The sequence below is a fragment of the Octodon degus genome, unplaced genomic scaffold (assembly GCF_000260255.1).
Source record: "Octodon degus isolate 3935 unplaced genomic scaffold, OctDeg1.0 scaffold00196, whole genome shotgun sequence".
NCBI classification, from domain to species: domain Eukaryota; kingdom Metazoa; phylum Chordata; class Mammalia; order Rodentia; family Octodontidae; genus Octodon; species Octodon degus.
Window position 1 is genome coordinate 508,092 of NW_004524772.1, and position 23,573 is coordinate 531,664.

Here is a 23,573-nt window from a genome sequence, read left to right on the forward strand (position 1 = left end):
TGGGGTTGAGAAGTCCGCTGGGCAGGCTGGTGGGGTACTCCTGCTGTTCTGGGCTGTGGGAACCAAGTGGGAGGCGGCGCTCAGGAGCTGGCTAGGGCGGAGAGCGAGGTTGGGCCCCACCCTCTCCGCGCCCAGTGCGGCTCTCCTTGCGCTGCGAGTCTGGAAATCTAGAGCCAGAATCGGCGCCCTGTCTTCGCTGGCGCTCGGCTCTTCAGATACTCTGGAGGAGCGCAACGCCTGGTTCGGACCAGCCCTGGGGAGAACTTTGGTTTTCTGGAGCTCAGAACATTTCTGGACAATGAGTTGAGTCTGTCACGCACGGGTTCGCACCTTTTTATTGTGGGCTTGATCAGTGCGCTGCCGACCTCCTCCCGCACCTGCTGGGGTGCATCCCAGAGACCCCCAGCCCCTGCGCGCTAAGCAAGCGGGTGCCCCGGAGCGCAAGACATGCAGGCGCTCAACATCACCCCGGAGCAGTTCTCGCGGCTGCTGCGGGACCACAACCTGACGAGGGAGCAGTTCATCGCCCTGTATGGGCTGCGGCCGCTCGTCTACACCCCGGAGCTGCCTGCGCGCGCCAAGCTAGCCTTCGTGCTCACCGGTGTGCTCATTTTCGTCCTGGCGCTTTTTGGCAACGCGCTGGTGGTCTACGTGGTGACCCGCAGCAAAGCCATGCGCACCGTCACCAACATCTTCATCTGCTCGCTGGCGCTCAGCGACCTGCTGATCACCTTCTTCTGCATCCCGGTCACGATGCTGCAGAACGTCTCGGACAACTGGCTGGGGGGTGAGTCGGCGCCTCACATCTCTCCAGGTGCCCCCAACCTGCTGGGGTTCCCCACCGCACACATACCACGTTGTTCTGATTTCCGAGCACTGTTATCGCTCTAAAACGAACCCCAGTCTCTTTCTGGGAACTTCCCCAACTTGAGTTCAGTTGGAAATAAGTGTTTTCTTTTGGGCCACTTCTGATTTGGTACAGCATTACCCCCTTGTGGTTTAGAAATGCAGGTTGGGGTAAAGTTTTAGAAAGGTTCAGAGCAGTCGCACATCTCTCTTTTTATTTCAGTGCCTTTTTCATAATTGCCAGAGAACATTTTGCTCTTATAATTCTTTTCTATTTTTAAATAAAAGTCTTTTAAAATTTATGATAAAAATATTTCAAATAATGATTTTAAAAGTTAAAAATTGAATCCTCTCATTTTTCCCTCAACTGCCAGGCTATCTATTCAGTTATTTGTGCGACTTTCACGCAGTGTCTTTTATGGATTAGCAAGTAATTATATGTTAAAAATACAAATATATATTAGTAGGAAAAATATTTTAGACGGGTCCTTCTTTTTTATAAGGGAGACATGGTCGGGAGAAGGAGTGCACAAAACAGACTGGAAAGGAGAGATAGAGTTCTTCTCCTGAGAGTGAAGCAGAAATGGCAGTCATTTGAGGGAGTCACTGATGTAGGGACAATGAGTGAAGGCTGAGAAAGAAGACATTGGACCTTCCAGTCTTCACAGCGAAGCACAAATAGTGTCCCTTTCTAGCCCAGTTGTCATTGTTCAAGGTATACCTGGGGAGGAAGTAGGGATAGTACCCCCATTGTTATGACTGAGTGTAGGCACCCTTGGGGTCATATCAAGATTCTGAGTAAATGATTAGACATGTAAGATGGACCATTACGTCTTCCAGTTGTGCCATTTCCACCTTTTTGCTGCTCCTTCCCAAATCACAGAGGATACTTCCTTCCTCCCACCATTACCAAATGGAGCTCTTCAGTTCCTTTTGCTGGTAATATTGCTGTCTTCTATTAATTTACTGTTAATTGGTCACGTGGCTAAACCTTGGACACACATCCCATCCAGGTGTTTCTAAAAATGCATTTCTAAAAAGAACACACAAATTGAATATCTGGTGTTGATTTGAAAGTGACACAAAGTGGAAAACCATAAATTAATAAATTCTAATCTATAAATTAATTTATAGATTAGAAATTTTCTTACACTTAAGAGTAATTGCACTTGGTCATTGTAAAGTTTTCAAGTGCAATTAATTCCATCAAATTAAGGAGAGAATTCTGGGTCCTTATATAGAACTTGGTTTTGATAAAAGGACACAAGACTGTGCAGGAGATTTAGATCAATGGTAAAAAGGCTTGCCTTGCTTTAGTGAATTCCTGTGCTAGATCCTCAGTATGACACATACATATACACAGGCACAGATTTTATCACTTTTAAGTATTTCTGAAAGGTTGACTTATGAGACATATCAGAACTGCTGCATGATTATAGCTTTGTTTGTAAAGGTGAGCATAGTTAGGTTCTATGGAATCTTCATTGGAAATCAAAAGGTATGGATAATACTTTGGCTCTAAAACATGTAAACTCAACAAGTCTGGCCCTCTGTTTTTCCAGCAAAAAGTGAGAAAATTAGAGAAGTGCACAAGAGGAATGAGGTAAGGCTTTAACCTGAGAGCCTTACTGAGGGATGATGCTCAGAGAAGACCCAGGAGCAGTCTTCCCTGCTGAGCACAGCGGGGGGCATTGCCAAGACTTTTCCTTGAGCTTTCTGTTTTTCTTGCTTCCATTTCATGAGGATCATTTCACTGGAGTCTCTAAATACCAAAAAGCAAAGGAATATTTTGCTTGTATATTTTACAGGGTTAGTATGAAAATAAAATGTGTTAGTAGATTGTATTAAAGAAAAGATCATAAGGTGAAAGTATGAAGCAAAACACAAGGCATGTTTAATTGGAGGTGGTCTATGTTTATCTGGGATCAGATTTATAGAACAAATTATATTCTATAACCAAGTAAATAACACTAAAATTGAAGTTCAGGGGAGGCGAGAGCCTGCAAAAGAGCTAAAAATAGATATAGAAAGATAATTAACATGTATATTATGGGATAATAATTTCAAAATTCCCTTGACAATCTTCAAAAAAAGGTTCAAGAGATTATAATCTTGCAATGAAAATTAGTTCATAGTTTATTGTTTGATAAAGCCATTGAGTATTTTCTATATGGCAAAATCTTCTTTCAGGGCAATGCAAACACGGAAGCTCACCCAGGCCTTTATACGTCTCAGAGAATAAGAGATGCTCTAAGTAAGCACAATTGTGCTAGAAGGGGATCTAGTCTTATGTCAGAAGAGCTGAGGAGACTCAGGAAGGCCTCCTTGAGGAGGTGACAGTCCAGCTGAGTTTTGAAGTATAATGTGGACTGTTTTCAGCAGAGCATGGGGTATGTTCTGGAAGCAGAGGGTCACTGTAAAGCTTAAAAGAGAAAAAGATGGTGTATTGTAAGGAAACGGGGTAAAGCATTTTAGGAGTATACAGTTGGTATGTGGGGGATGATAGGAAAGGAGACAGGAATATGGGTTACTGTGAGTGGGGAGGAAATTATACACATTATTATACCTGAGAATGAATGCTTTCACATTTGTGCAGAGCTGAGGTGGGAAAAATAAAGCTATGAAGATGATGAGGAAACAAGAGTGGTAAAAGGCACATTACCGCATGAGAAGGGGCAGAGTACTGTTGCATCTTTCCTTGTAGTTTTTGCTGTACACCCCACACTCCTATCCCCCCCGAAGCTGGAAATACGAATATTTATGATATTGATTCCCAACTCAAATTTAAAAAGTAGCATGTAATTTATTAAAAGGAGAAAAGTCTATCTTAGGGACATACAGTTTAGGACTTCTCTAGGAAATCTCCCTCTTAAACATCTCAGGCAGTGAGCGGTAAGGCTGTGAAGGACAGTTTTTCTTCTCTGGTCCACTCATATGCCCTGCTAGGGACTAGCAGCACTGAGCATATCAGCCCCTGCACTTTAACGAGGTCCCCCATCGACTCCTATGCACATTAAACCTGGCTAAGCACTGTTCAACGTAATGGTCATCAGATTGCCCTCTGCAGAGAACCTCCTAAGGGTTAAGTCATGCTTGACCATCTGGAGCCAGCTTCCACTGACTCACAAAGCTTTTTGTACATAATCCTAACTGGGTCCTCTTCAGGGACCACGTGCTGTCAGCTTGAAATGGGTCCTAGTGAGAGATTTACACCATAGAAACCTGTAGTTAACAATTAGGCTTGCAAAACAAACAAATGCGTGAAAATCAAAGGGTTTTTTTTTTTTTTTTAGCACACCACTGAATAAAGATATTAAATGTCTTTTTGACAGTGACAAGAAAAAAAGTGTAGCCATAAACCTTTAGCTTTTTTTGTAGGAATCGCTTAAGTCAGAAGGAGAAGCACCTGTCCCCATTTAAGTGCTGCCCAGCAGGAAGCAAATTGATGCACTGGTTCTTGTATCTCCTTAGCTACTGGCATCTTATCAGTTCTTTGACCCACTAATTGGTTCACTTTCACACCCTGTCGTAGGAATTCTTTCAAAGTGGAGCTAGAACTCTGGATTCTCTGTTCCTAAGGGCGAGCGATAGTATATGCTGTATTTTCCTTTTCACTAATATGAAGATGGATTGGGTTTGCCACGATATTTAGAAGCAGAACCCGAAAGCTGTATCTGCTTTCCGCTCAGGCCATTTGGTCAGATATCAGCAATGATTTTATTCACTGTCCTCCTGAGAATGTCTCATTTACCCATCCTTATCTGTAACCTCCTGTTTTTGTCTTTTCTCCTCTTTAATGTATCTCTTCATAATGTGTGAAGGCCCCTCTAACTTCATGGCCTAAGCGTTTTGCATCTTTGTAAATTCAGAACAGTGAACTTTGTACTGACCAATGCTCCAGAAGGTGGCTCATACTCCAGGTTGTTATAAACTTGTTCCTTTCTATTTTTAACTTTTTTTTCCTCTTTCTTCATTTATATTCTACCTTTTGGTGTTTTTCCCTCTTTATTATGCTTTGTGAGTGTCTTCTGAAGTTTGGTGTGAAATCTCTTTTCTTTTATTATTTCTGAAGAGAGGTTGTTGGGTTTCTCATTTCTTTAGTAGTGATTCTGAAATCAATGCCTAATCATTCCCTTCAGCCACAGTTTTTCACCTGATTTGAGCCCCAGGTATTAACACATAGATAACTTGTCAGTATCTAATTTTGTTTTCATCCTATTTTGTCCATCTGCCCAAGGTCTAAATCTAAATTAATGATACTATGAATCATTCTCCTATTACACATTTTCTAGGCATCTATGTTGTGTGCTGGAATACTTGTGGGTGTTGAGAAGCCATGTCTTTGTAGAATAGCTAGGTTTCAATTAGATCAAAAAGGGGAAAGAAGTGTTCAACAAAGAGGTGGAGAATGCTTCAGGGGAGGGGTTGGGTTTGTAGGTGCCAGCTTTCCAGACTGCACTGGGTAAGCATTGGGAATGGGGAGATGGAATCAGTTTGGGGGTATTTAGAACTTGATGGGTGTGAGTTCAGATCTCAGATAGAATGGGGCTTGTGGTGCCTGAGGTAAATGAAAATTGAAGACATAGGGTGACTAATTCTGAGCACCTCCCAAAAGGAGGCTAAAAGTCAGTTCTAATTCTCATCTTCTTAGTCCGAGGCATTAATAAGGTGAGCAGGGACAGGTGTGGGGCGAGATCTTGCTGGCAGTTTGCCTCCCTCTGTACCTATTTTCATCCTACGTGGGTACAGAGAGAGTCTGGGGAACAATGGTTTCCCAAGTGAACACAGAGCTCTGTGGGTCTCCTCGAATCCTGCTGTGGACAGTGAAAAATAATTTTTCTAATGGTGGCTAAAAGCAATTGTATAAAAGGAATTTCAAAAACATCTTAAGTAATGGCACTATCCATGAGAAAAGTACATATCCACTCACTACATTTAAAGGTTCTCACTTAGATAAGGAGATGTAGAAAATTAATATTCTTTGCAGTGGGACTATGAACTTCTCTAAGAATTGTTCTAAATCTAGGCAACATACAGGAATCACTTGCGGAGATTTTAAAGACATGGATGCCTGGTTCCTAACTCCAGAGAGTCTGATTTAGTTGGTCTGGGTGTGGTAATCAACATTAAATTTTGTGAAGTCTCCCCAAATTAGAAAGGATTGTAATTTGCAGCCAATGTTGAGAACCAGTAATGTAGCACAAAGGCTGATAGCATGAGGACTTGAGTTGTTAGGAGGGCTCAAATGAAGAAATAATGGCCACAAAGGTATTAAATAGCAGAATGCTTCCTCCATGTACCCACTCAGTGTAACCATTATAGTTTTAAAGATAGCAATTGGAGTAAAAAACGTTTGGAAAGTGAAGAAGTGGGTATATGGACACCAACAAGGGCCCCTGGCACAATCATTCACCTGTAGGAATCACAGGGCATCTTCACCGAAGCCTTTAACCTCTTTGGAGTTTTTCAAGACAAATTTGGGAAGGAGCAAACATATTAGTAAAAAGACTGAAATACAGCACATACAAAGAAAGATTAGAAGAATCATTCTCTTGCCTGGAGAATATAGCTCTAGTTATAAATGAACACACTGAACAGCAAAAGTTTTCAGTTGATTTTACCTAAAGCCACAGGGACAGTTGTGGGTGGGTGTGGAGTAGGCAAGGCATCCAGTTTTCAGCAGAACATCACCTACCTCTTCTTTTTTTAAACAAACAGAGCTTTGACTATAACTTTGTATGATAAAGAAAGGGATGGAGAAATTCAGGGATGGAGGAAAGAAAAGAAAATGCTTGTATTGTACACATATGAACTATTTGATGAGGGTTAAAGATTGAGAGCTAAGAAATTGTGAAATGGATTAAGGGGATTAATTTTATTTTGTAAAAGATAACAATTTTGGCAGCGAGTTCAGAGCAGAGAGTACAATCTGTAACTTCTTTGATTTAATTTCATTATTGGATTCATAAACATCAATTACATTTTTTATAATAATTTCCCCCTTTTTACAACATTTCAGAAACTTAAATATGGTGAAATTGATATAGAATCCGGAGTGCTATGATATTTAAAAAGTCTTTTAACATCTGGGCATAGTCAAAGATGCCTGTAATCCCCACTACTTTGGAGATAAGTCAGGAGTATCAGGGGTTTAAGAACAATCTGAGTAATAATGTGCGAAGACCCAAAAAGAAAAACAAACAAGAGAACAAAAGAGGGAGGAAGAGAAGTGAATTGTCAGCATTGTAAGAAGAATTAAGACATATTATTTACATGTACCAACTCTCCACAATGAATGTAATCATTATGTATTGAAAGTATATACTAATAAAAATAAACACTTAAAGGAAAAACTAATAAAACATTTTAACAGAAATTATGACAACATTGATGAAGCAGACTCTTTAAAGTAAACAAAGATTAAAACAGGAGGAGGAGAAGGGGAGGAGAAAGAAGAGAGGAAGAAGAAAAAGGGGAAAAGGAAGGAAAAGAAGGAGGAGGAGATGATGGGGTAGCAGAAATTGATCAGTCAATCAATCAAAGAAAGGCCCAACAGCAGTTTGGGCTTAAAGCAGAAGCTGTGCCACGGGGGTCACCTCTCAATGTTCTTCCCTAGAATTAATTCTATGCACGCTTTGGAAAAAAGACAGTGTCATTCAAGAGAATCACTAAGATCTCCTGGGAAGTGGGAGCACGAGGTGAGGGGTACGGGAAGTAGGATATGTGAAAAATCACATTAACTGGCAGGTCAGAAAATTTTCATTATGTATTTAGAAGGGGTAAAATAAATCTTCTTTTTAATTTGTTTTTCTACCACATAGCTCAAAGTGTTCTTTGTCCAGTGCTTAGCTTTTTATGATTACTGTTTGCAAGAAAAGAACCCCAATGCTAGCTACCTTAAGTACAGCATTTTGCCTCATGGGATGAAGATTCTCAAAGTTAATGCTGGCTTTAGGCACAACCCATCCAGTTAGTGTACAGTAATGACTCTGTTGTTTTACTTCACTATAGAGAAGTAAAACTTGGATTGTCTTGTATTATGTAGTATAAAACATGACTCCAGGTCCTGTAATTTTTACATTTTCTTTAAAATTCCCAACCCAAGGAACCTTGATGGAGAAATAGATGAACAAAAGTTGGGATATACATAATGAAATATTATTCATCATATAAAGGAACAAAGTTCTGGGGCCCATGAGATAGATAGCTCAGTTATCTAAAGTGCCTGCTTAGGCAAGCTTAGGCAGGCATGCAGGGACCATGGTTTCATCTTCTGCACCACATGCTGTGCCAACCCTGCCCCCAGGGCAGGCTGAGCCAGCCACACACACACACACACACACACACACACACACACACACACACACACAAAGGAATGAAGTTCTGATACCACAATATGGTTTAAGCTTGAAAATATGCCAAGTCATACAAGCCAGAAACAAGTTGAAAATGTTTTATGTTTTTCCTTATTTCAACTACTAGAGACAGAAAATAGATTCAAAATTAGCTCAAGCTAAATGGAGCAGAGAATGGGAAGTTACAGCTTCAGTTTCTGTTTGGGATTATGGAAATGGTTTAGAAAGAGACAATGATAGCTACACAGCATTGAAAATGTAATTAATGTTACTGAATTCTATACCCAAAGGCTAAAATTGCACATTTTATGTTACATAAATTTAAAAAATAATAACAAAACAACTCCCTAAGCTGAGAAAGGATGCTTCTAGTAACTACAGAGAATTCTGAGCAGGGCATGGTGGCACATACTTGGGATCCCAGTGCTTGGGAGGCTGAGGCGGAGGGACTGCCATGAACTTGAGGCCAGTGTGGGATACATAGTTCAAAGGGAGCCTGAACTACATAGAAAGATCCTGTATGGAAAAAAAAAAGACAAAAAGTAAAAAGATAATTCTGGAATGATTCCAGCCAAATTGGCCATATTCTTGTACTCATAGAGCCAATCCTTGTGTTCTAAGCTATAAACTATCTGCTTAGGCCTTAGTCATGTGTCCCACAATGGTGCTGGTAGGATAGTGACAGATATGGAAGGCTGGAGTCACCTCTACTTGAATTACTTAGACAGAGGAAGTTCACTCCAAAGGAATACAGAAGGACTCCCACCACAGTTCCCTGGCAACCTTATATGCCACAAAGGGAAGTCTTCCCTGTCACCTAGCATGAGTCTTACCAGGATGCCTAGAGGTATTTTCCTGGAGCAAGATACCATTTCCAGGTAGTTTCTTAACTTTGTCTTTTGGAACAATTTCTCATCTATCCTTCTAGTTTAGTTTTCAGTTGAGCTCACGATTTCTCACCTTACTTTCAATTGAGGAAGAGCCTCAGGATTTTGTCTAAATCTGAAATGTCACCTAGCTGTAGTTTGAGAGTAGTTGAGTTACCTGTTGCCTGTACTGTCAGTCGCCTTGCCCTTCCAGATTGGGGTCTTCCTGTGGTACTAAGGACACAAGGAGCTGACACTGTGTTGATCTTGCTTTTATTGTCTGTGTAGTAGTGAAGTTCCTGAATCCTCTTATCTTGTCCTGCTCTTACTACGTAATAGAGGTGTGACAAGCCAGGCTAACAGCTGCAGTAGTAGCACGTGTGACCCTATCAGCCTCTTAGATCCTTAGAGATGCTTGACCTCTGTACCAGAAATTATTCTAAAAGGGAGGAAGCATGGACAGACATGTGTCGTAGAGTTGGCCACATATGCCTATGAGACTGCACTTAACCAGTGGGAATCTAAGCTCCCAGGACATATATTCTCTATCTTTGATTTTGTTTTTATGTCCTCCCCAGTGACCTTGGCCAAAGCCTTGAACTTGGGATGTTGGACTCAAATGAGCCATTATTCTGGATCACTGTTCTTAGTCTTTCCCTCCTGGTCTGAGATGGCCTGGAGATGACATCTCACTCTGCTACCCCCTGAGCGGTCATGTGTAGACCAGCATTCCCACTGGCAGTTTCTCCTACTTCTTTTCCCTCTGCTAAGGAAGTCTGGCAAGGCAGGGGAGTGGATAAATGAAATCGGGCGCAACGGTTTGCCAGGTTCCTGACTGCACCTCTAATAAAGATTCAGCAGAACCTGCATTTACTTCCTTTCCTGCCTTCAAAGTAAAATTTCCAAATCATTGACTCTGAAGTAGTCAAGTAAGTGCTTATAATGTTTCTCTTTCTTTGCAAAATCAAGATTAAAAGTAAATTAATTTTTTCTCTAGCTGTGTTTCTAGATATATCTTGTCACACCAGAGAGACTGTAGACTATTATCAGAAACCTGAAAATATAATATGTTCTCACATCTTGAGAGAAACTTTAAAAATAATAAAGACAGAGGGTGGTAAAATGAACATATACTATGGAATTAAACATTAACATTCTTTGGTTCTAATCTTGTTCATTTATTAGTTACTATATATAAGATATAGATACAGATACAGATATAGATATAGATATGTGTCTTTTGGAGATGGTCTCACTATGGAGTTCAGGCTGGCCTTGAGCTCACTTTATAGCCCAGGCTGGCCTTAAGCTCGCAGTGATCCTCCTGCTTCAGGCTTTCAAGTTCTGGGATTACATATAAGTTACTGTATTAACTTTACTTTGTATCAACTGGGGCTGTATTAAAAGACTGAGTAGTTATAAAATATTAGATCTTGTCTCTATGAAACAACTTCATATAGACAACTATGAATGAAACTATGACAAATGTGCAACCTTTATCTCATGATGCATTTAACAAAAACATGAATACATATCGCTTTCTTTGGATTTCTACTTGGTTTCAGTATAAATATGGTATTTACATATTTTTCACACAAAAAGCTCACTTCAAACTCCTTTTTAAATGCATAATTGAAAAGATATTAACATTATATCCTTATTTTTTACTATGGAATTGAGATGCAATTAAATCTGATAATAGTATAAGTTAGCAAAGCAATGTTTGAAAATGAGAAAGTTGTTTAATTTTTCTTTGCATAATTCCTCACCTGTTAATTTGGGAAAACTTGTACAGCACTTGCTTCCCAGCATTTCTGTAAGAGTGAATGATCCCATGAATACATAGGACCTGGCAGGTAGCAGATGCCACTAAAAGAAAGCTATAATTGTTGTACTACTATTTAAAATTACCATTTTAGTTTAGTATTTAAATTACTACTTAAATTTTTGCATATATTTGTGCGTAGAATAGAATTGTATCTGATAAGACTGATACATCATTAAAAATTGTCTTTGCATTACTAATATTTCAAATGCATAAGGCTGCATTATGCAAAACATCTGTAATAATATCATTTATAGCTTATTTATAGTGAAATTTAAAAAGATGGGACAAATGATTGACTATTACCTCTTGCTCTGAAGAAACCTTAATTTCCTTTTTATTGTCTTTGTTTTTTCACATTTAAAAATATTTATATTAAAAACTTATATACTGCAACTATGAGTATTTTAAACTAAGTATTTATACCTAGCAACAAACCAATGCTTCTTTCATTTACTGTGGAAGCAACATTCCTGTGGAGGGTCGGAGGGGGCAGAAACATTTTCAGGGGCTCATGCTGTTTTACTAATTCTTCACAAGGCTCTTCCCAGGCCATTCCAGGTTGTAGGCACAAAGTTGCTGCAACAACATGGGCACAAAGCATGTCCACCTGGTGCATGCATGAAAACACAGGACATTCCTTAGGCATGCTCTACATCATCGATCACTTTCCTCTTTGGCCCCATAAGCTCCTTGATCAGAAAATTTGGGACACTACTGAGTTACATGATGTTACTGTACAAGTTCTCATATGTCCTGAGTCTTAATTGACCTTGGAAGGCTAGGGCCAAAATGTTGGCTTTCCTTGCAGCCCTCCTTTTTCTCTAATCTTGGTCTGCAAACTTAGGTTGTTAACCATCCAGAAGACAAGTTTATTGTTATTACCATACAACTTAGGCTGTTAAGCTTAACCTCACTATCTGTCTGGATATCAAACATCTTAGCCATAATATGGAACAGGTATTTTTCCTCAAGTATTGATATGTTGAACTTTAAGTCCCTACAGAATATGATAAAAAGACATTTAAAAATTAGAATGTATTTTAAAAATAGGCATAAAGAATTATATACTTCTCATGTTTACACATAAGTCCAAAAATCTCACCATATACAAACTTGAAGGAGGACAGTCCCACAATATTCCTTTTCCTGTCTTTGGCTTTCATTCACCACCCCCTTCTTTTTGAACAACCATCTACCCAAGAGACTTCATAGCAGCAACTGGCATGTCATGACAAGCAGCCTGTATTCAGAAGACCAGAATGATAGGCTCTTCAAGCATGAAACTACTATTACAGATTACTATCTGCAGTGCAGTTGCTTAGTTCACAGGTATCAATATATATAGTTAGTCAGGGTGAGAATCTTTCCAATTAACTGCTAGATTGAAAAAATCTTCTGGTGATTCTCAGGATCATTGCCTTGCCTGTCTTCTACATATAACTGTATGTCTTGACATTGTCATGTTTCCTAGCTCGTCTCCTTTCCCTCTCTTGATTAGTTTAGAGCACACTGGCCAAGCAATGGCCATGACTCATCCACGTGGCTAACACTGACAAACAATCTGAGGTACAGGATCTCAGGATAAATCCTGAGGGGATTTCACTGACCTTATCAGACCCAAAAGCTACAACTCTTACCTTGGTCTTAACCACCCAGCAAAAAAGTATAAAATGAAATATAAGAAGTAAAGTCATGCTGTTATGTTGAGCTGTAGGGAACTCAGGTCAACAATTTCTGACATTGTCAGTGAAGCAGAAGACCCAATACTATTATGGACTACAGAACTCTTTTAAATTATTTTGCTGAGTTAACACACCTATACTATTCAAATAACAGAACTTAACAAAAAAAAAGGTATAGAGATGAATATCCATTTTGTATCTGTGTATTCAAAGTGGTTGGGATAGATATATAGTTACATTGTCTTAATGAATAGAGTGATTTGTTCTAATGGTGTTTGTAGATAGGATATCATGTCCACATCTTATACAGCAATTAACCACTTTGAGGAATGTATGCAATGTGTTAATTATTATTATTATTATTATTATTTATTATTTTTTTTTGGCAGAACCGGGGATTGAACTCAGGCCCTGTGCTTGGCAGGGAAGCGCTTATTCCTATTATTATTATTATTATTTATTATTTTTTTTTGGCAGAACCGGGGATTGAACTCAGGCCCTGTGCTTGGCAGGGAAGCGCTTATTCCACTGAGCCATCTCCCCGGCCTCCATAGAAAGAGTCGGGACGGGGGCGAGAACCAGGGACCTTGCGCTCCAGAGCCCGGCGCGGAGACCACCGCGCTAGGTCACCGCCTGCAATGTGTTAATTATTGAAGCTGTCCTACCAATTTGATTTGAAACCGTCTCATTGCTATTTGTTTGTCAATAAAATTATGGAAGAAAAAAAAAAACACAGGACAAATCCCTTCAAGGCCTTTGTGCAAAACTCCCATCCCTCATCAACTGAACGCCCCTTGATTCTGAGCTCATGCAGCCAGTTATCTATCTAGGGGACACCTAGGCTGCCCAATTCATGCCCACAAAAGGTACATTGGGATACCTCCCTGTGCACATATATCGTCAAGGACGCTGAGGAACAACAAGATCAGTTCCAATATTGTTTTACACAATGCCAACACAGATTTCTTCAATGTAGACAGTTTGGGGCTTATGAGCCTTGCTCTGTAATGCAGAAAGGTGAACAATTGAAATGCATAACACACTCAGCAAAGGGCTTACCATATACTAGATATTTAGAGGAGTAAGTAGAGGCCAAACAGTGTGAGTGTATTCGTTATCAATTCTGCATAACAAACGGCTCAAAATTTTGGCCATTAAATCAATCAGTGTTCATGATTCTATGGACATCCATTTCAGCTTGGCTCACCTGCATGGTTCTTTTGCTTGTCCCTGTGGGGTCAATCTTGAGGCTGGATTCATCTGGTGAGCTAGTAAGGGCTCATTGTATCAGGCGACCTTATCAAATGGTGTGCCATCTTTGCTCTGCATGATGATTCCTCCTGCAGCAAAGTAGCTAAGATCTCTGCATGTATGCATCTTCTAAACTGCAGAGCATCCCCTGACTTAGGACTGAGTATTGCACAAATGTTACTTTTTGTAAAGCAAGTCCATTACTGGCCAAGATTCAAAGAACAGAGAAACATTCCTCCACTTCTGAAAAACGCCAAAGCCACTTTGTGAAGGTTTGTAAACGGACATGGAATTTGCAGTTTTTTTCCCTGTCTTTTTCCCTTTAGTGTTACTGTCTATCATGTTAAATAAATTGCCTAAATTATTTTAGATAGGGAGTCAGGTACTGAACCTGAACAATCTGTTCAGTGTCAACCCCAGTCAGTATCCAGGAAGGGGGAAAGCTTGGTTCTGAAATTATTCATGTTTCCTGCCCTGCTCCAGCTCTGTTTGTGCAGCGTGTCTAGAGCAGGTCTATCCTTGATGTATGGATACTAGTTTGAAGGTTGGAAGACAAATCCCTGCAGTGAAAATTTAGTATGATCATTTCTTCAGAAAGCTTTTGTAAATGAGCTTTTGCTAATGAACTATCCTTGACTTTTCCCACAAGTCTATAAATCTTGGACCCTTCATATGCATGTGCATGTGCACACACACACACACACACACACACACACACTTTCATGGAACTCTCACTTTGGTTTTTTTTTTGCCATAATTTTATTGATAAACAAATAGCAATGAGACAGTTTCAAATCAAATCGGTAGGACAGTTTCAATAATTAACATACTGCATACATTCTTCTTAGTGGTTAATTGCTGTACAAGATGCGGACTTGATATCCTATTTACAAACACCATTAGAACAATCATTATATTCATTAAGAGAATGTAACTATGTATCTATCCTAACCACTTTGAATACACAGATACAAAATGGACATTCATCTGTATACCCTTTTTTTGTTAAGTTCCGTTATTTGAATATTATAGGTGTGTAAACTCAGCAAAATATTCTAAAAGATTCCAGTAGCCCATAATAGTATTGGGTCTTCCACTTAACTGGCAGTGTCAGAAATTGTTGACCTGAGTCCCCCACAGCTCAACATAACAGCATGGCTTTACTTCTCATATTTTGTTTTTATACTTTTCTATTGGATGGGTAAGACCAAGGTAAAGCAGGACCTATGCAACAAGAGTTGTAGCTTTTGGGTCTGATAAGGTCAGTGAAATCCCCTCAGGATTTATCCTGAGATCTTGTACCTCAGACTGTAGAACTTTTGTCAGTGTCAGCCATGTGGATGAGTCATGGCCATTGCTTGGCCAATATGCTGTCTGTGAAAGCCTGAGAGAATGTTTTCTCTCCATGTGACTCTCCTTAGGCACACTCTACATCATCAATCACTTTCCTCTTTGACCCCATAATCTTCTTCATCAGAAAATTTGGGACACTACTGAGTTACATGACATTACACTGCAAGTTCTCATATGTCCTGAGTCTTAATTGACTTTAGAAGGCTAGGGCCAAAATGTTGGCTTTCCTTGTAGCCCTCCTTTTTCTCTAATTTTGGTCTGCAAACTTAGGTTGTTAACCATCCAGAAGACAAGTTTATTGTTATTATCAAACAACTTAGGCTGTTAAGCTTAACCTCACTATCTGCCTGCATATCAAACATCTTAGGCATAATATGGAACAGGAACTCTCACTTTGATTCAGGTATGGTAGCAACCATCAAGCTGTTTAACACTTTAATTTTTACATTAATGCAATATCTAGAATTGTTAAACATTTATTTTTATGAGGAGAAATTATCCTGAATCACAACTTATTCTAATTATCAAAACAAACCTAATTCAGCAGTGATTTTGCTCAGCAGGTTCTGAGCAAGAAATGCTGGTAATATGTTTTAGAAGCATAGTTTGATGTTTTCTTTAATGGGAGAGTAACAAACTATTGGAAATCAGCCCTGCCTACTGCTTAAAACAAATTGTCAGGACTTAATGAGATAAAGAGAATTCTGAACCAGAAATTCTGTTAAAAGTTTATATTACCCATAAATAGAATCATTAGGTGTAATGTGTTTGCAAGGGTTAAAACAGAAGTGGTTTTTTTGGTTTGTTTGTTTGTTTTTTGTTTAAAGAAAGTGATCATTTTGCACAAAGTGTAAGAAAAAGTGTTCTTAGCTTGGTAAAAACAAGTGAAAGCATTTATGGATGTCACATAGGATGAAGGTCTTTGAGTAAGAAACACCATTTGAGAAATAAACTGAAGATGATAGCAACACTTGACAGAAATGTGACGTGTCTCAGGAGGCAGCAGCTGATGATAAACAGAAGACCATGAGTGTGAATGTCACTTTCCACAAAGACCAACGTCTCTTCTGACCTGCCATGTATCCATATAGAAAGACAGGTACATAATTTAGTAGGACATGAGACACTCTACTGTGATACTTTGATGAAGACAGGAGAAAAAATAACCCAAGTTATCAGGAATTTGATAGAAACCCAAAAAAATTTACCAAGAATCACTACACACTTTTTCTTTTGTAGCTAATACAAAATTGAACATTCAAATATATTTTCCATTCATCAAAAAAAAAGAGGTTAAAACACCTGGATAATTCAATGATCACATAATCCAAAATTCAACTTTGATTTAAATTGTATTTCTATTATTGAGGAAATGGTATATGAAATTTTATAACTTCGAAGATATGACCCATTTGTTTATCCATTTTTGGTCTCTCCAGTAGAGTGAAGCTCTCTACAGTCCAAGACTTGTCTGTTTTGTTTATCTAACACTTAGTATGTTGCTCAGCAAAAGAAAGTTCTTGGTAAACAGAAAATTCTTGAAAATTATATGAATAAATTAATTGGTACCATCTTGTCATCATAATAATGCCTGAGGCCAGGAATCAGGTGCACTTGTTTTTGTAGTATATATAAGAATAAGGCTGTATCTGTCTTTTGTGTGTATTATATTTTTGCTTTCTTGGTTGCTAAGAACAAATATTCAGAATTATCTCAGCTAACTAGAGTCATGGCAAGGCTATTTTGTAGCAATAATGGAGAGGGTGAGAGAAAGCATTCCAAGCCTCCAGAGAGCTCTCTTTTGAATTTAAGGAAGGTGACATCTGGGGCTAGTTGAAACTAAAGTGCCTGAGCTTCGTGAGGCTCAGCATGACCGTGAATGTGACTTTGTTCCTTTTTGCAGTGAACAAAACCTTGCTTATTAAACCTGATGGATTTATACCACAACAGTGTTTTGTTCAATCTTCTGGTCTATTTTTTTCACTCTCTCACAGATTTTGTCTTCCTCTTTGATCTCTGAAGTCTGAATAATTCTCATGTTCCAGGTGGCAGAGGCAGATACAAGAGCACAGTCAAAGAACTGTAGCTTAGTGGCCAACACTAATGCAAACTAACTTCAATATATATATCTACAGATTCTTAGTGAATTTAAAACATTTCCCATCAGTTACTCACCAAAACAACTCCTAAGACCACTGTCAACTCATTTGACCTCTCATACTGTGCGGCTCTGGTGTCTCTCTCGCCACCCAGACTGTCACGCTCCTGACCAGCTGTCAGTTCTGCCTTGCAATGGGGACCACAAAGTCCCTCTCAACTCCCCCTCTGCCACAAACCTACTTTAATCATGAACATGTTCAGCCAGATCCCTTCTGCATTTTCTTGCTATCTGCTTTCTTCCAGCTCTCTGGTTCAGGTTTTTCTTTTCCTTCCTTCTTCATCATTCTCCATATTAACCTCTCTGTTCTTCTCAACTCTATCTTATTTATGAAAATACTCCCCTGCAATCCCAGTACCCTGAGACATATGGCTCGGTGTGAAGGCTGTGAACTCAGTCCTCAATGCAAAAACAAAAAGGAAAGAGAGAAAAGAAAAGATACCATCCTGATTTCCAGGTAAGGAATCCCCCACCCCCACATCACACAATTTGTATGATTTAAGTGTCCTGGAGAGAGGGATAACTTTCAAGCCTTTCCCTATGGTTAAGGAGTAAAAGGTAGAAAGAGAAATGAACTAAGAAAGCACATAGAATGCCCTTCATTCCCATCATACTTGTTTGTCATTAGGATTTCACTTACTCATTACGTTTGTGATGTCACTTATATCTGTGTTTTTTCTCTCTCTCCTTTTTTATTTATGCTAGAGAAAAACTTCCTTCATGCAATAGTAATGGATGGTATCTATTTATTTACTTTCCTTTCAGATAAAGATGTACAAAAATACTTTTCACAAAAGAGAAAATGAAGAAACAATTCTGACATTTTCTATTATTATTAGAAAGTCTTAGGAAGCCAACTGTATAAGAATAGTATATGATTATGCTCCTGTAAGAAACTTAAGGAAGGGTTGGATGTATAGCTCAGTGTAGAGCAGTGGATTTGACTACCAAATCTGCAAAAACTAAAAACCAAAACCAAAACAAACAAAAGACAAACTTTAAGACATCTCTACTATAAAAATATTAATGATCTGAATGTATACCCTGAGCTATATCACCAAGTAATGATGTCTTTAAAAAATCTTTTACTTATGTATTTATTTGGTAAAGGGTCTCACTAAGCAGCTTGGACTCATGGTGTTCCTCCTGTCTCAGCCTCCCCTGTTCCAAGATTACAGGCATGTGCCACCATGCCCAGTTTCAGTGGCCAGCAGGGTACATCTGGGTTCTGGGGCCAGCAAAGCATATAGTACTGGGAATTGAAACCGAGTGTTTGTACTTATACCACTGAGCTAGCTCCTTAGCCAATTATGACAATTCAGAATATAATACACAGTTGCATTATTATTTGTAAAAATGTTCTAATATAAAGATAGGAATGAAAAGTGGTTGCTTTAATGGTACCTGGAAAATAACTTGTTTTAGAACAAACAATACTTTTTCCTTATAATCTCAAAAGGGAGCAGGACCTCAAAGTGGGAGGCAAAGAAGAGCAGATATGAGAGAAGAGGTAGGCTGGTCCTTGATCAGATACTTTTAACAGTACACATCAGTGAGTCAAGAGTTTGTAGTAACAAAGCATGGCCCAATTACTGCTCTGACAGAAATGTTAGAGTTCAAGAAATATATTCCTTAGGAGCGAAACAGAAGGTCTCCATTTTATGATTCATTTTTCCTTAGTAATGTGCTTAAAATCTAGTCCTTGAACCCATAAATTCAACAGTAACCTTACCTAGAACATTGTTAGAAATGTAGTCTAAGGCTGCTGAGCCAGCACCTGTATCTGAGCAGTGTTCTTTGAGTGACTCAGATGTGCAGCAATCTCTGTCATTCCTGTATTTCACTTTGGCTTTTGAAGAACATGGGATGGATTATTTTGGTCATGATACATTTAGTCATGACTGAACAGTTTTCTTTGGTAAATCCTTTTTCTACCTACTTTTCCCCTTGTATCTATTACTCCATTGAGGCATTACTATAGTAATCAGGTTATTTTGCTATTAAAGTGCATTTTTTCTAGATTGTCAGTCTGTGCTGAGAATATAAGATTTAATACACAGCAGGTTTATCTGTCTGCTTGATTAGATAGTGGCTGAAATCCAGCTGCCTAAAACTAAATAGATGAAAATCTCTTCAAAGTCAATATGGTGTTTGTGAAATGATTTACTCTGGTGCCTTAGTCCATTTTTCATTAGGCAAGGAAATACCTAGTAAAGTGGTTTATTTAACTCAATATTCTGGGGATTAAGAAGTCCACATCTGGTGACAGCCTTTTCGCTGGCAAATTCTCCAGGAGACACTGGGTATCATATGGCAAAAAGAAAGAATGTGTGTGTGTGTGTGTGTGTGTGTGTGTGTGTGTCCTCTGACCTCTCTCTTCTGATAAAACAACTATTATTTGATACTGGAGGCTCATTCTGATAATGATCATCAGATTAAATTTCTACCTTCCTGATACCTGGCAATAGAGATTAAAGTCTAAACAAGGGACTGGGAATATAGCTCAGCAGCACAGCACCTGCCTGGTAAGGTCCTGAATTCAATTCCTGGTACTGAAACAAAGCAAAACAAAATAAACAAAAATTCCAAATGAGTTTCAGAGAGGATCGACCACAGTACCTGGACTTTAGAAATTACATTTTTCCCTCATTGTAATTAGGGTAACTGTGCTTTTTTTCCTTTCTGTAGTTTGTCTCTGGACATGCCAATTCAAATTTAACAGTTAGTATTGTCAAAATATATTCTTTTGAATACATTTTCATTGAGGCAGTGCCATCTAAATCAGGGAATTTATTTATTTATTTTAAAAACGTTTTTAGTACTGGGTCTACAGGGTCTCACTACACAGATCAGACTCGTAGTGATCCTCCTGTTTTCAGCATCCCATGCACAGTCTCAGTCATGCCTCAGAGTGCGCCGGGGACTGTGCCAGCACGGCATACTGGGGATCAAATCCCGGTCTCTGAGTCTGCCTACACAGGTGCTTTAATCCACTGAGCTATTTCACTGGCCCTTAAATCAGGAATTTCAAACAATGAGTTGTAACCTATTAATGAGTTATAAAGTCTTTTGGTGTGTCAGGATCAACAGTTTTAAAAAACTGACATACATTAGAATAGTTTCCCCAGGCCTGCATGTAGATGTCTTGGTCTCCAGCTTGGTGCTCTTGGCTGCTGCTGGAAACTCTATGAAGCGGGTCCTACTGGGAGTCTTAGATTATTGGGGTGTGCTTGTGAGGACAACAGCAGAACCCTCGCTTCTTCCTTTTTTTTTGGTCCTCTGGGTGAGGGCTTTTCTTTGCCATGTGCCCCACCCCCTGAGGTGCTACCTCACCATTACTTCAAAAGCAACAAGGATAATCTGTCATGGACTAAAACCTTGAACACTATGACCTAAAAGAAGTCCTTTCTATGTTGATTGGCTTAGCCATTTTTTACAGTGGCAGAGCTACAACACATACAAGTGGATATCTTCCTCATTGCCAAACTGTTACTGTCAGGGGACCTACACTACAGTAAACACAACTTACCATAAGCAAATTAAGCCTACCATAATTCAGCAGCAGTGTGGTCGTGGACCACCGTCACACTGTGGCCATACGTTCTCTTAGCCAACTCATAAACTGGGTCACTAAACGAGAGGAATTAATGTTGTATTTTATAAGATCACCACTAACTGAAAAAAAAATGGATTGCTCATGGTCACTTGCTAGTAAAAAGCTTTTGTGCACCTGGGAATGTCTGTGTGTAGGTGAGATTGTAACAAGTGTAGATCTGTGACAGATTCCATTGGCCGTGGAAGAATGGCTATTACCTAACACATGATTTTTGCCTAAGGCTTTGTAGCTTTCTGGCTGACCATTTTTGTTGCTTCACTAAATACAGAGCTCAGTTACTAGGGAAAATGAATCATGTACACATTTTATAGGCTGTATTTTAATTTTTGGACTGTGTTAAGTGTAGAGATTTCTAGCATAATATGTAAGCCCCACTTCTTACAGAAACCTGAGAAATATAGTCCCCAAAACACAACTTTTGAAAAATATTGTTAAGTAAAACAACATGTTGTTTCTGCTTGGCATCTCCTCTAGTACATCAGCTAGGAAGCTCGCTTGTGTTGACTTCTTTGGTTACCAGTCATGGCCCTCCTGGATGGAGCCTGGAAGTCTGGGCCTCCACAGGAAGCCACACCCTCAGATTTTTTGAGTCCCATAGGTTTGGAGGAGGATTCTTGACTCCTCCTTTGAGCGGCTTACAAAAGACCCCAAAGGGAGGAGGATGCAATCTGTCTGCCTGCCTGCCAGATTCTGGTATGACCCCCAGAGGCATCCCAGTTAGCCTGTCCTTCCTGCTCAGTTTGAGCAGAAAGTTTGAACAACTCTTGTTAGTTAAGGCCACTCTCAAGGGAAGAGGGGTTGGAATGTTTAACCTCTGAGTGCCTGCTGAATGAAGGAGTGAGAGGAATGGACGGCATGAGATGGGCTGTTCCATCTGTGCACCAAGACTCAGAAGCGTTGGTAAAGGTGGCTGATTAGGCCCTCACCTGAGGTCCGGCCACTGTGGACATATGACATAACAGAAAACTTACACCCTCCTTAGCTAAGTGGCACCTAAGTCTCCATGAGGGGCTTGGCCAGGGGACCATGTGAATGGTCTCTCTGTAAGGGACACCCATCTTTGGCTGTTGTGCCATCTTTCAAAGGTGTACAACATACACACTTGAGAGATAGAACGGAAACTAGTTAGTTAAAAGCCACAGTTCCTAATTGCAGGCAGAGGAGCTCTATAGAGTCATTTTTTTTAAACATCTCCCTGCATCTCAGGGTAGAAAATAAAAAGAGTCATTGTTCCTTAGAATGTTGCCTTGGCAGTCTCGTCAGCAGCCACATCTGCTGCCAATACCTACAGCTTCACTCGTCACTCCCAACTCATCTACTTCCGGCCAGCTGAACTGATTCCAGCTTGTCACTGCCAACATGTGGCCACAGAGGCCCTCCCTCCCAAGCCTTCTGCTTACTTTCCTATCCTGATTAGATGGCATCATTAACTCCCCCTCAGGTGACTGTCACAATTCCTTCTGAGTTCTACATTTTGACTGAGGAAAAATTGGGCTGTCAGCCCTGACAAATGAATTGTGCCTTGTCAGGCCTAAATAGATAGGACAGATTGAGCTCTATCATATTGGTCCCTTAAAAGTTCACAGTCATTGCAAGTCAGGGCCAAACCTAGGGCTTTCCTGGTAGACAGTGGAGCAGAACTCTCTGTCTTCAAAAGTTCTCACTATCAAAAAGTTACCATCACTGAGGAAATTGGGACTTCCTCTTCTTTGCCAGGTGCAAACTTCCATCCTGGGACAGCATCACCTTATCCTCATGCCAGTCAACCTCACTCTTGTTTAAACTTGTGCATTCATCTTTGACTACTCCACAAGAGGAAACTGATGCTTGTATCAGCCTGAGAGAGATAAATGCAATGCTGAAATTCTGAAAACTCTCCTCCCAGAGGTATAGACTAAAGACTCACCTTGGCATGGATGTAAACCATGCCACCTCACCACAACTCCCATCTATCTCAGATATCATGGAAAGCACAAACAAGCATCCAGCCATGCATCAGCCTGATAGATTGTTAATCATCTTGATCGAGATTTCCATGCTGTCAACAAGAAAAGAGGCCTTATTCTGCTTGTGAGTTGCTCCCATAAGTCCCCTCACCTCAGAAAATCCTGAGACAAAAAGTAGTATCATTTGGACTCAGTTGCTATAAGGAGTGAAAAATTCTCCTCTTCTTTTTGAGAGGCTCTGATTTGGCTCAATCACAGTCCCCTGAGCAAACAGGATAGATTGTCAAAGTGCTAAACTGCACCTCTCCTGCCTGAAAAGCCTGTTCAAGATCGCCAATCTGCCAGGGCCACATTGACTTCCTTTATATATGTTGCCACAGTCTGCTGCCACCCACAGCCTACTGGTATACCTGCCTAGGCCTAAGAATGTCATCTTCCATCTTTGTTTGGTTTCTGTCATCCAAGCTCTCTTCACAACTGATCAGGACACAACCTCTGAGAAGTTCAAAAACTTGTGTAACTTTGTAAAAAGCATCACAGCTGACCTTGCTAGTTTCCCTGAATGACACCTAAGATGCCTGCAGGAAAGATACAAAAACTCTGCTATAACATCTGGCAGAAGCTGGTCTCTCTCTCTCTCTCTCTCTCTCTCTCTCTCTCTCTCTCTCTCTC

General features: G+C 39.8%; 1 protein-coding gene across 1 annotated transcript in view; it reads left to right on the forward strand.

Moving 5' to 3' along the window:
- Positions 1-205: 205 nt before the first annotated feature.
- The window catches only part of Qrfpr (pyroglutamylated RFamide peptide receptor), a 56,566-nt gene continuing 33,198 nt past the window's right edge, over positions 206-23,573 (forward strand). The window contains 1 exon segment of the mRNA XM_004644241.3: positions 206-787. Within this exon segment, the coding sequence (XP_004644298.3) occupies positions 448-787 (340 nt within the window). The 5' untranslated portion in view covers positions 206-447.